The sequence below is a fragment of the Triticum urartu genome, chromosome 7A (genome assembly GCF_056163025.1).
Source record: "Triticum urartu cultivar PI428250 chromosome 7A, HENAU_Tu73, whole genome shotgun sequence".
In the NCBI taxonomy this organism is placed as follows: domain Eukaryota; kingdom Viridiplantae; phylum Streptophyta; class Magnoliopsida; order Poales; family Poaceae; genus Triticum; species Triticum urartu.
This window is the reverse complement of record NC_141879.1, coordinates 269,259,576-269,271,862: the sequence shown is the minus strand read 5'-3', so window position 1 is coordinate 269,271,862 and position 12,287 is coordinate 269,259,576. Positions and strand designations below refer to the sequence as shown.

Genomic DNA, 12,287 nt, shown 5'->3' with positions numbered 1-12,287 from the left:
CGGCGTCTTCAACATTGGAAGATCTCAAATACTCCTGGCTAAACACTTGCACAATTTCGACTGCGAAGCGCTTGACACACATGATGGCTTGGCTCTCACCCATGGCCAAGTGATCATCAACTAGATCAGCCGGGATACCATATGCCAACATACGCAAAGCGGCTGTCACCTTCTGAAAGGTGTTATGCCCGAGCTCTCTGGCGGCATTCCTCCTTTGCTGAAAAAACGGGTCATGGCTCGCTAGTTTCTCTGCAATGCGCCTGAACAACTCAGTGCTCATCCTAAACCGGCGACGAAAGTAGGACTCGGGGTATGTCAGATTCTCCACAAAATAGTGCCTCATCAATCTGTTGTGAGCATCGATCCTATCCTTCCAAATTTTCTGTCGACCCATAGCCGAACCACCATGCTTTGGTTTCTTATTGATGTGCATAGCTAGGATCATTGCAAGATCGTCCTCCTCTTCCATATCAAATTCTTCTTCGGAAGAATCATACGACGAACTCATCTACAATGTTCAATTTAAACTAGGCTATAAAAACTACAAACAACATGCACCAAATTCATGTAAAAAATGTGAAGTTGAAGCAATACATGCATTGCGAGCATTTTGTCGAACACCTTGCGGACGCCAAGAGGCAGTGGGCGGCCGGGCGATGTTCGTCAGAGGACTGGCGCGCGCGACGGCCGGCGGTGACTAGAGGGAGATGGAGGAAGCCGCGGCGGCGCGGGGATAGGTCGGGGAAGCGCCGGAACGGTCGCCGGAAGAAATGGGATGGCGCGGGCGGCGGCGGCGCCAGCGGCTGGATGAGATAGGTGGAGTTGCGAGCACGCGCTCGAGAGTCCAGCGCGGGGGAGCAGGCGTAGCAAAATAAGTGGCGCGCGATGACGTTTCGTCCCACGCACTGAACTAGATATGCCGTGCGTGCGAATTTTGCGTCTTCGTTGAAGCGCCCGGAGCGGTTGCGCACACGCAAAAAGCACTAATTTTTCAGCGCGGCGCTTATATAGCGCGGCTATTGGAGATGCTCTAAAACGTCTTGCAAAGATGAACAGTAGGAGTAGTACAATTTAGTTGATCATGTGTATATGTTATTCAGGCTGTGCTTGGCAGCTCGCTATTTTTGAAGTATTTGGAGATTACCGTGTGTTTTCCAGAAGTCATGGTTTTTAGAACTTTGATGTCGCTTGATGTCAACAAATAATATAGTTTATAAATCCTAGTATCCCTAACAACGTGGTTTGTTTTAATACTATCTCTGTTTTCAAATGTAAGACGTTTTAAGAAAGAAGTCTTGACCTCTTTTTTTTAAACCAAACTGAGAAAAAACTGTAATTTTTAGAGGGAAACATTAACTCGCAACCGTCAGCCACGAGATATTTCGTGTCAAACAACCGTGCAGGAACCGCCGCCCCCGCAACTTGCTTTGCAGGAGCTCCGAGATTGCACCTACGGCGCCGCCGCTGCTACATGTCGCTGCGGACCCGCGGTCGCCGGAAACCTCCCACGCCTCCTCACTCGCATCTACGTCTCGAACACCGTCGACCAACCCGTCGTGAGCCCGGAGTGCACATCGCCGTCCGCGGGCGCCCCAACGGTGTGGTCGAGCTCCACCGCGTGCGCTTCAGGTCCACCTCTCCCGAAACCATATATAGTTTCTTTTTTTCCCTAAAATTGCAGTGGACATTTGCCGACATCTTACTGCCATGAGAAACTTCACACGAGATCCTAGTGCATTATCGAACATTTTGGCAAATTTTTAGATACATTTTGCCATGTACAGCAATACTTGTCCCCTTGTATTGGCAGTTTTGAGTCGGGTTTTTCTTTTTGAGGAATTGGCAGGGGCACTGCCTTTTTTCTTTTAGAGAGAAAGAGGTGAAAAAACATATATAAATGGGGCGCATGTTTTTAAGGTGAAAGATGACGAAAACCAGGGCTAGCCTAATACAAGGCCAAGTTAACCAATGCCCACAGTCGGAATGGCATTTGAAAACGCCATATACCGTTGTTTGGTGTCATCGTAAGCGAGCATTGCCACTTCACGATGAGTCAAATTTGAGTCGGATTTTTGCCATGGCATTTTTGTTACATTCTTGCAAATTTCCAGCTATATGAGAACCTAATGCTTGCTCTAATCCCCACATGGTCACATGGCATTTATGTGAAGTGGCTTGGAAAAATGTAACTATAGTAGTTTTTAGGACTCTCAAATTATATTTGGTCACATGGCATTTACGTGTGAAGTGGGCATGGCAAGTTTCTGAAAGAAATTCATATGGAAAATTCATAACATAGCAGAAAATCATATGGCAAATTCAAAAACATGGCAGTTATTGTTTAGTGAAACATAGCTTTTTTAGAGAAAATTGCATTTTTTTTGTCACGTGTCATTTTGTGTGTGGTGGCTTGGCAAAACTATCATGCATCAATAAGTTGTTTTCAATTCTTTTTGTTTCGAGATAGTATCAACTCACGAAAAAAATTGGTTGCAGATGTTTTTGTACTAGGTGGCAAATTCACATGTGCAAACAATGTCCATGGCCAATTCCTAGAATTTTTTCATGGGAAATAATGTTTTAACATGTCAATTTCCTAGAGCTTTTCCTTAACGTCCACATGTGAAAATAATTCTTTAACATAGCAAATTCATGGAGTTGTCATGGCATACATTTTTTTAACAATGCAAATTTGTTACTTTGTGTTCAACAAACTTTTGTTCTAATGCTTGTCATGTGTAAATTTCATTATAGGTAGGATGACATTTTTACATTTTTAGACCATGGCATTTTAACTCGTTGGACCTTGTCATTTTTATTTTAAGATGATGGCAGTTTTCATTATGAATAATAGGATGGCACTTATATTAATAAGAGTAAGGCACTTTAATAATTAATAACATGACATTTTTATAATCAATGACATGGCAACTTTAATAGTTAATAATAGTTAATAACATGGCATTTTTATTAATAAAATAGCTTTTTTATTAGTAACATGGCAGTTTTAATAAATATAACATGTCATTTTTTAAATAAGAGGATGACATTTTTATAATTAACAACATGACATTTTTATTAATAACATGTCATTTTAAAATAAGAGGATGGCATTTCTATAACTAACAACATGGCATTTTAATAGTTAATAACATGGCTTTTTTATTAGTAATAGGATGCAGTTTTATAATTTATAACATGGCATTTTAATAATTAACAACATGGCATTTTTATTAATAGCATGTCATTTTTATTAATTAGAGGATGGCAGTTTTATTTATTAAGAGCATGACATTTTAATAATTAATAACATGGCATTTTTTTAATAATAGGATGTCAGTTTTTATCAATAATAACATGACATTTTTAATATTAGGTTCAGGCCCATAAAATGGCATTTTTTTGCCACAAGCATGGTATTCTCAATTTTTTTCAAAGAGCATGGCATTTTTATGTTCAAGAGTGTGACGTACTTTTACATAAATCATGCCTTTTTCATTTTTGTTGAGGATGACATTTTTTGTTTGAAAGAACATGACATTTTTTAGCATATAGCAGTATTTTTCTCTTTGTATGGAATTTTTAGGTACAAAAATCACATCCACTTTTTTTTATGTGTGTATAAGAATTTTTAAAAAACTTAGATATGGAATTTTGTACAAATTAGGCATTTTTAGGTACAAATTGGGCTTTTTTCCAGCCCAACTAGGGCACAGTATGAGAGAGGACCCCCTCAAAAAAATGTACGAGAGGAGGGACCGCTAAAAAATGTACTCCCTCTATTTTTATATACAATGCCATTTGGTTTTCCGTGTCAAACTTTGATTTGTAATTTTGGTCAGCAAAATATGCGTTATATGTCCTCAAATATATATCATCGAAAAGTTCTTTGAAATGCACATTCAATGGCACATTTTTTATGACATATGATTCACATTTTGTTGATAAAATTAATGGTCAAAGTTAGACATAAAAAATAGAGGGAGTACGAGAGGAGGGAGTTTGTTGGGGGCGTCGTTCCCAACGAACAAATATGTTCCCTCGACCAACCCTTCAGTGGGAACAATTAGTTCGCTAGGACCACATCCCATAAAGCACGATTGTGAGATGTTGACTTTTTTTAGAAACTAAAGTATCCATTAGGCTAGTCATAGTGGGAGTAACTTAGCAAGTAACTTAGCGCACTTCAAGAAATTTTTGCTTATGTGGCAAGTAATTAATGAGAAGTAGTAACATAATATGTTACTGTAACATAGCGCTTCCCAATACAAGATAAGTCTATAAGCTAATAAATGAAGCCATCTATGACACTATTAATATGTTATTTTGCATTATGAAGATAGTAACTTAGACTAGTGTCATATGCATGACACTAGTATAAGTTACTCCCTACTATGACCAGCCTTACCCAAGCAATGAAATACTAAGGTTGTAGATTACTATGGCTTTATAAAACTGTTTTGCCAAACTAGGCCTTGATCTCCTCGGTTTTTTTAGGAAGTATGGCGTGCGTTAGCCTGCATCAACTGTTTAAATAAAATAAAAGCGGGATATATCAAGATACAATGATAGTACAAGCACATACGCCACCACTAGAAAAGTGAAAACAAAGAAGAGGAGCAAATCCCAAGACTCTCAGTCTTGGAGATAAAAAGTACAAGCACAACTACCATCAAAGGACGGGAGAAAATCGTGTTAACATGGATTTCCATGGGAGGTCGGTTGTGTAAAGGTTTTGACCCAGGGTAGGTATATCATGCTAGGGATGAAAATGGAGTGAAAATGAACGAAACTATGTGCTACCATATTTGTTTTCATTTTTTTTGTAGAAGCGGAAACGAATACAGAAACCCCGGAAATGAATACTGAACCAAATATTACCGGAAACAGACATGGAGCGAATACAGAGCGGAAACGGAAACAAAAATGGGCATTGACGGAAACTTAAAAACCCCTTGAATCATATAGAAATACACAAAAAAATAGACAAATTTAATGAATTGTAAACATGGCTAGGAAATAATATGATTATGTTAGCAATTTAGCGTAGTATTGTAGTAGTACTAGACAATTGCGTATAGTTGAGTATGTGTGTGGTAGTAGAAGTTGGGACTCAAATGATCTATTCTGCTCATTGTATCATTGTGTGTTGTTTGGTGGTTGAGCTTCAAAGCAATCATAAGCATATAGTAAAAACATAGAATCCATATTCACGAAAACGGAAAGTTTTGTTTTCATGTTTGTTCCACCAGAAAACACTGTTTCATTTTATTTCGTTTTCGTTTTGCAAATTTCCGTTTACATTTTCATATTTCCTCTCTGTTTTCATTTTTCCTCTAGAAAAGTGAAAAGTTTCCACTCCATCTTCATCCCTACATCATGTTATGTTTTTGGTCTTCTGGGGCAAACTGTGACCACAATCAATGGAGAGATTGGAATGTTCCTTTAGGATGCGCTCGGGGTGCCCCGGTGCGACCCTCTGGATGCGCAATAAATCATCCTTGAATAGGCGAGGCAGTCACGCCTAGTATCTCATTTGATCCATGGGGATTTCTACTTGTAGTATGTGGGCGACGTGATGGTTCTTATCGAGTAGGAGACATTGCTTCACTTTCCTGGCCACGAGAAGGCATAAATCTGACATATAGTTTGCTTTACTTTAAAACTAGATCACCAATAGCTCAATCTCCCACAATCATATTTGAGCTTGTGCATGAATATCATAATGGTCATCACTTGCTCTTCTAAATATTCTATCACAATTTATTGAGTGGCACAATGAATTCTTCACTTGAATAATTTGCTTTACATACGGATCAACCATGACCCAACTCATGAACTCACCATGAGCCTAACTTCAAGTCATATCTAAATTTCTTCTCTTTAATCATTCTCTCAAGACATCGATCCTTCATGGCATAACTCATGAGCCCAACCATGGTAACCTTTGAGTGCTCATATCTCGTTGTTCACATATATAGCGGTGGCAATTGAAGACCCTCGTCTGCGTGGTGTCATGAAATGATTAGTGTAGACACGGTCATTGTTACAATACGTGTTGCTATTGAAGACCCTCGTCTGCGTGGTGTCATGAAATGATTAGTGTGGACACGGTCATTGTTACAATACACCGATTGTGTACTTGATTGTTTTGGATTTTTTGTAAATTCTCTTTTTACTGACCTACACATAACTTTGGTCTTATATAACTTTGCTATTTGCCGACATGCTTTCTTATGCATGTGTATTGTGTTCATCCTAACTATGCGGAGACCAAATATGTACCCATTGCGTTTGTGTATTCTTGATGCTTCATTTTAAGCCAATAAAATCCATCTTTTGTCGAAAAAAGGTCGAGGCAATAGTACGACATCTATCTGCCATGAGCCCACAATCCAAGGCAAGCTATACATTTCTCAAGCCATCATAACTGCCGGGGAGCAAGTTATTATCATGCAAGGGCCTCAAAACTCACACACAAAATGGCAAAGCTCGTCACATGAACATAAAGCCCAAAGTGTCTAGCTTACCCATATGAATTATGATAATAATGCACGTCATCATGTGACCTTGGTACCTCCAATGGTTGCCAGAGTGATGTCTCCGCTCCACTCTGCCGGTATACAACAACCAAACACCAGTATATCTCCTGTTAGCTCTACCCCGTCTATCGCTTCGCCGCCAAATGGAAGCGGCATTGGTAGCTGATTAGTCCGTGCCGAAGTAGCGATCGCCGTATTCACCCAGCCCTGGCACGACACGGTATTCCTCATTCAACCCAGCGTCGATCTCCGATGTTACGATCTTCACACCAGGGAATCGCTTGCAGACACAATGGATTCCTTCAGGAGCCTGTTTGTGGAATGCCGTAAACAAGCTAGCCAAAAATAAGGAAACAGGTACTGGGTGGTAACTAAAGCTAGTAGATGGGCTAGACAACTTTACCGATATAAGATTAAGAAACATGATGTGGTCCTCTGGAACTCCTGTACTTCTAAGAAGCTGTATAGCTTGATTTGCTGAGTTACCTGTCAGAAACAAAGTATACTAGAACTTTAGTCATGGGAGTAACCAACCTCTATTAGTTCTAAATTTGAAATGCAAACAGAACGATCAAGAAAAGATTAGACCGATATGTAACACTAACCAGTACCGAGCACAGGATCCATAAGTAGAACATGCCGTTCAGCAATATCACTAGGCAGCTTGTTATATATGAGCTGGACACAGAAGTAAGGTTTATTCACAAAAACCACAGTAGTGAACTATTTTGAAGAATATTTTCAATGGAAGTACATGTAAAGAACACTCAACTTGTTGTCCGTCGTCTCCAACACGATGTATTAGGATTTTACCTATTTTTATCCCCTTACAACAAGCACGCAAAGCATTCTCCATGCTTTCACCACTGCAGTGAAACATATATATCATTCTAACATGTGCAGGAAAATACTACCAAAGATGTATTGCATGAGTAATTTCACTGAAAATGTATAACTAGGGAGAAGGAAGAAGGCGGGGGCATTGCATGTAAGTTTAAATCAGCACTCGTTCCTACTAGCTAGCAGTATAGCATGAGTTAATAGTGATTAACGTCTGTTACTGACTTATAGTACTGTAATTGATGGAATGGAACAAAAGTAGGGAGATATGTACCGGGATTGAAAATTCAATTCTAAGGACATATAATACAGGATAACTGAACTACTGTGTAAAGAGAAATCGCAAACGAGTCAAAATTTGACACATTATTTGCATCACTGAACTATTGCGCATTTTTAACAACTGTCTACAGAGTGCAGAAAGATCCATATAATAATAGCTTACGTACAGGTATAGCGAATTATTGAGGCTAGATGCCAGTTTAAATCAAAAGGAGCTAGTACATGGAAGCTGCATATGCTCGAATATGGTGGTACCTAAAATTCCAGCCTTTTTTTTTGAAACGGACATAACCCCTTTCCATTAACCGAACAGTGGAAATTAAAATTCCATCCTTTTAAACTATAAGATTTTAAAAATGGGGCAATACCTTCGAACAATCGACACTCCACAGAGCTTCTTGCAGAAGTCAACTCCTGAATAAACAGAACCTGGACAAAGCATAAATAATCATGATGTCAGTGTACAGAAATTTCATTCTTTGTTCTATTACAGAATATGAATGAGTACACAGGGCCTTGCGTTAACAGAAATACACAGTTGACAGTTGTATGAAGTAAATAAGGCAAACAACCAACAATCTTTAGAAGTCCCAGGCTTCCAGAAAATTATTTCATGAATACAAATTGGACAAGTACAAGTTTAATTTCACAAATTTCACACAAGCTCTGTTAACCAATGACGACATGGATCGGTATTTTTTGAAATTATAAAAGGGCTATTCTGTGTTTTTTCACCTGGTTTCCGTATAACAAACCAGACACCTTTTTCTAAATGAAAAGGCAGAGCACCTGCCATGTTCCTGAAAAAAGGGTGGCTATTCCAGCTCTCCAACCATAATTTAAACAGATGTACTCCCTCTGTTGGGTGAAAAGTGTACATATAGAAATTTTAGGACAAATTATGAAGTGGAGTAAAAAATGCATTGAAAAGGTGCAAGGCACCATCTCTCTCCTCCCAACCCCCAATGAGCTAAGTGCATGTAAAAATTAAGGAGACCATGTGTAGAATGTTATTGGTCTTGATTACCATGTGATGAGAGAGAAACATTTTTTTCCACTTTAAAGTGCATTGGGAAAATAGAAGTACTCTTTCGTGGACAAATTTTAAAGCTAAATGTACACTCTTCCCGGACGGAGCGAGTATGGAATTAAGTTATTTGACTGAAGCATGACAACTAATTTCCTAGAAAACAGTTAACAAAAGGGGTGAATGACACAATGGAACCAGTGATGTACCTGTAGGTGTAACGACCTGCTTCTCTGTAAATGGCAAATTCCCCAGACCATGCTCAACTACCTAGCAAGATATTTCCATACCAGTAATATTTAGTAAACAGTCGACTACATTTATGAATTATGCAGCTCAACTTTGCCACTGGACTGAAGGAATTAATCTAAGAAAGGACAAAGAGGTAGTGGTTACGAGAAACAAGACCATTACCAGACGAATCAGCCGATCTGAATAGAAGACAAAATCAGGAGTCGTAATTTCCCGGTCACGAATGAGGGTATGCATTCCTCGTATCTGTCCAGATAAAATTTTAAGAGCTCAAGTTTGAAATCTAAGTACCGCTATAAATCTGAAAGAGCAACAGTGGCGATAAATATACCTGGAAAGTTGTCTGAACTACGCAAACATTTGGATATAATTTGCACAAGTCGTGCTGTCCTAGTTTTGTACGAATATGTTGCGCAATTAAATCAATGGCAACATGGTTATCTCCTCCTCGCGGTATGATCACATCAGCATACTTCTTGGAAGGCAGGATAAAATCATCAAAGGCGGGCTTCACAAACCTCCCGTACTAATTATTTCATCAAAAAATTGTGTTAAAAAGGGTAATGACATGCATGTGTATCTCAATGATGGCATGCATATATATACTTCATTTCTGGCCGCGTGATAGAGAAATAATAATTTAAATTGCATGCAGACCTTATATTTTGAAACAGCAGGATACGGTATGCCTTGTGTGTTGAAGCCTAGGGAGTTAATATACTTGAATTGAATAAGGCTAAGAGATCCAAAAGTGAAGCAGACGAGACTGGTGGTGGAATTACCTGCTCAAGCACTGAGAGAACATCTCTACCTCTTTCAACTGTATCACGCCTTATTCTTCGGGCAAGCCTAATATCAGCATCTAAACCGATCCATAATGGTCAACAGAAGAAAGGGTGAGCGGTCAAATAATAGCTATAAACATGACTAACCAAACAAAACGGCAAGACACTCAGAGCATGCAATGTCTCCAATATTGTAGCCATGATGTTATGAATCATATATGCAACCAAATAGAACAGCAACAAACCTGTGTCAACGAAAATTTTCATGTCCATCAAGTCACGCACCCTTTGATCATGAAAAACCAAAATTCCCTCCAGAATGATGACATCTGATACATTGACCTAACAAAAAAAAATCGATGATCTATTCATAAGATGAATTATGGACCTAGTTAACAATCATGACCATTTTATTTGGCTTGAATTAAGAAACGGCATGAAACAGAGCACCAACAACACTAAACATCATTGTTCAACGCAAGCTCTCGTGTTCTTCTGCAGATTAACAATAGGAGAGCTAGGGCCATGGTGATACAGCAGATCATTAGCACCTTTGTAAATTGTAGCTTTTACTTAAATTGAGGTAGTAAAACAATAATTTCTTAGATACATGCCTTTCATGTCACCATTTCATCTTTTTTTTGCAGGTTATGAGTTTTCATCTCATCCAGATATTCTACAGAAAACATTCGTATACAAATTTGCTCACCAATAACTACATTCACAAAGGCATTATCACTTTCACATAAATGGTTGATTATGCAGTCAGTTATCACCTTTCTAAAGCTCTCAGAGCATCGTCGATGATTCTTGAAATCATATATAGGAATATTAACAGACTGCCCACTCTTTAGCTTTCCCATGCACTCTAGAAGTTGATCAGTATCAAATGCATCTGCAAGCAAGAAAATAAAATCTTATCCTTATGTAAAAAGTAAAGTGGATTCAAACCCCGCGGTAAAAAGAAGGCATAGGTATCCGTCAAATCAAGTACCAGGGTGATCAAAGTTGTACTCTTCCACATGTTCAGATTCCTCCTCAGTTAAACCGCGGTAGAACGAATCCTGCAAAGTTGCAACCAAGGCTTAGTTATACTTGCTCCTGGGATGCTTGGAAATAAGGTTTCTGCAATTGGTGGTGTACCATGGTGTGTTTTAACAGTTGGATCAGATTTAACAGGAAAATGGATGCGTTTCGGAAACGCTATACGGGGTATGACGACTAGGACACTGACAGCTAGATAACGGAGGATCCAATTCCCCGAACAAAAGCACTACTAGTAGTAGTAAGAGTTGGAATCATTTACTAGTCATTAATGTGCGCCATCATCAGAGTAGAGTACACGATTCCAACTCCACCCACTGATGCTCTAATAAAATTGAACAAACGTCACAAGCACTACGGGAACATATGGGCATCGCAGAGCAGCACCACTGACGGAGGAAAAAAAAGACAGAGCAAAAAAGAAGCACAATCCGACGGGCAACGAGAAGCAGCAGCTGACCTGGTTGACGAGCACGACGCGGTGGTCGTGCAGCTGCTGGATGATCATGTCGCACACCGTCGTCTTCCCCGACGCCGTTCCGCCGCACACCCCTTTGAAAAACGAAGCAAAAAGGAAGGAAAAAAAACTCAAAAAACAGAACCAAAGCGGAGAAACTGCAGGAGAGAGCCGCGGAGGGGTACCGTACCGATCACGAAGGGCTGCCTGGGCGCGGGGGACGCGAGCCCGCTGGGCGCGGCCGCGGAGGCGTCGTTGCAGGTGGCGGAGGAGGGCGAGGAGGGGAGGGAGGAGGAGGAGGAGAGGCGGCGCAAGTCGCGGCGGAGGCCGCTGAAGTGGGCCCCCACCGCCGAGTCCAGGACGTCCTCCATCGGTGAGCTCCGCGGCCGCGGGTGTGGTCGCCGGCGTGGGCGTGGGCGTGGCGAGCTGGCGATCGCTGTGGCGAGCTCGGAGGTTTTGACACGGGGATGGGGCGGGTTTTGGGTGGGGGAGGGAGGACGGGGACGTGGTGGGGGCGAAAGGAGGACGCTGCGTGGAGCCGGCTTCGCGTGCACCCCGTGAGGCGGCTGGACTCCGTGGATGCGAAGGCGGGCCGGGTCTCTGGACGGCGTACCAAGAACGGGTTCACGGAGGTTTGGCCGTGCGCAAGGGAGGAGCATTTCTCCGTGACGCGCCGGGGAACATGTGGGGTAGATTCTGTTTTTTCTGCGCCTCGCAGCTGCTGGTCCTCTCCTGTTGATTCGCAGGCGGAAAATAAAAGGGACTGCTGGTCCTGTTTGGTGTTCCCAATTTGCTCTCTTTTATTTCCATCGTTTCCATTTCTACCAAAGCTTGCACATATGCTTTGAATGCTCGCATGATACTGTGTGGACTCGTATGCAGTGCGTAATAAACGCCATGTTTGACCGCTGCTGCCTTGGTTCGATCGACGCGGTTGTCTGTAGCCATTGTTGCGTTGCAGGCTTGCAGCGGCATCGTGGTTCGTGGGGCAATGCTCTCCTGTTCCAGCCAGTAATAAACAACGACTTGCCCTTTTTTCTGGGGACTGCTGGCGCTGT

At 41.0% G+C, this 12,287-nt stretch overlaps 1 protein-coding gene across 3 annotated transcripts; it reads right to left on the bottom strand.

The window, feature by feature from the left end:
* Positions 1-6,378: 6,378 nt before the first annotated feature.
* Positions 6,379-11,891, bottom strand: LOC125520160 (uridine/cytidine kinase UKL1, chloroplastic). 3 transcript variants are annotated; one of them, XM_048685000.2, is made up of 14 exons: positions 11,420-11,734; positions 11,233-11,324; positions 10,723-10,792; positions 10,505-10,623; positions 9,974-10,070; positions 9,726-9,805; positions 9,275-9,415; positions 9,106-9,189; positions 8,901-8,961; positions 8,033-8,093; positions 7,315-7,408; positions 7,148-7,220; positions 6,946-7,028; positions 6,379-6,852 (listed from the first exon to the last, which is right to left on the bottom strand). In XM_048685000.2, exons 1-14 carry the CDS (start codon positions 11,598-11,600, stop codon positions 6,709-6,711), a joined length of 1,380 nt encoding a protein of 459 aa, XP_048540957.2. In that variant the 5' UTR covers positions 11,601-11,734; the 3' UTR covers positions 6,379-6,708. The 3 variants fall into 3 exon arrangements, with proteins under 3 accessions (XP_048540957.2, XP_048540956.2, XP_087388561.1); XM_048684999.2 differs by having other exon boundaries at positions 9,275-9,469; positions 11,420-11,733; XM_087532435.1 differs by lacking the exons at positions 6,379-6,852; positions 6,946-7,028; positions 7,148-7,220 and having other exon boundaries at positions 7,227-7,408; positions 11,420-11,891.
* Between the last annotated feature and the right edge of the window lie 396 nt (positions 11,892-12,287).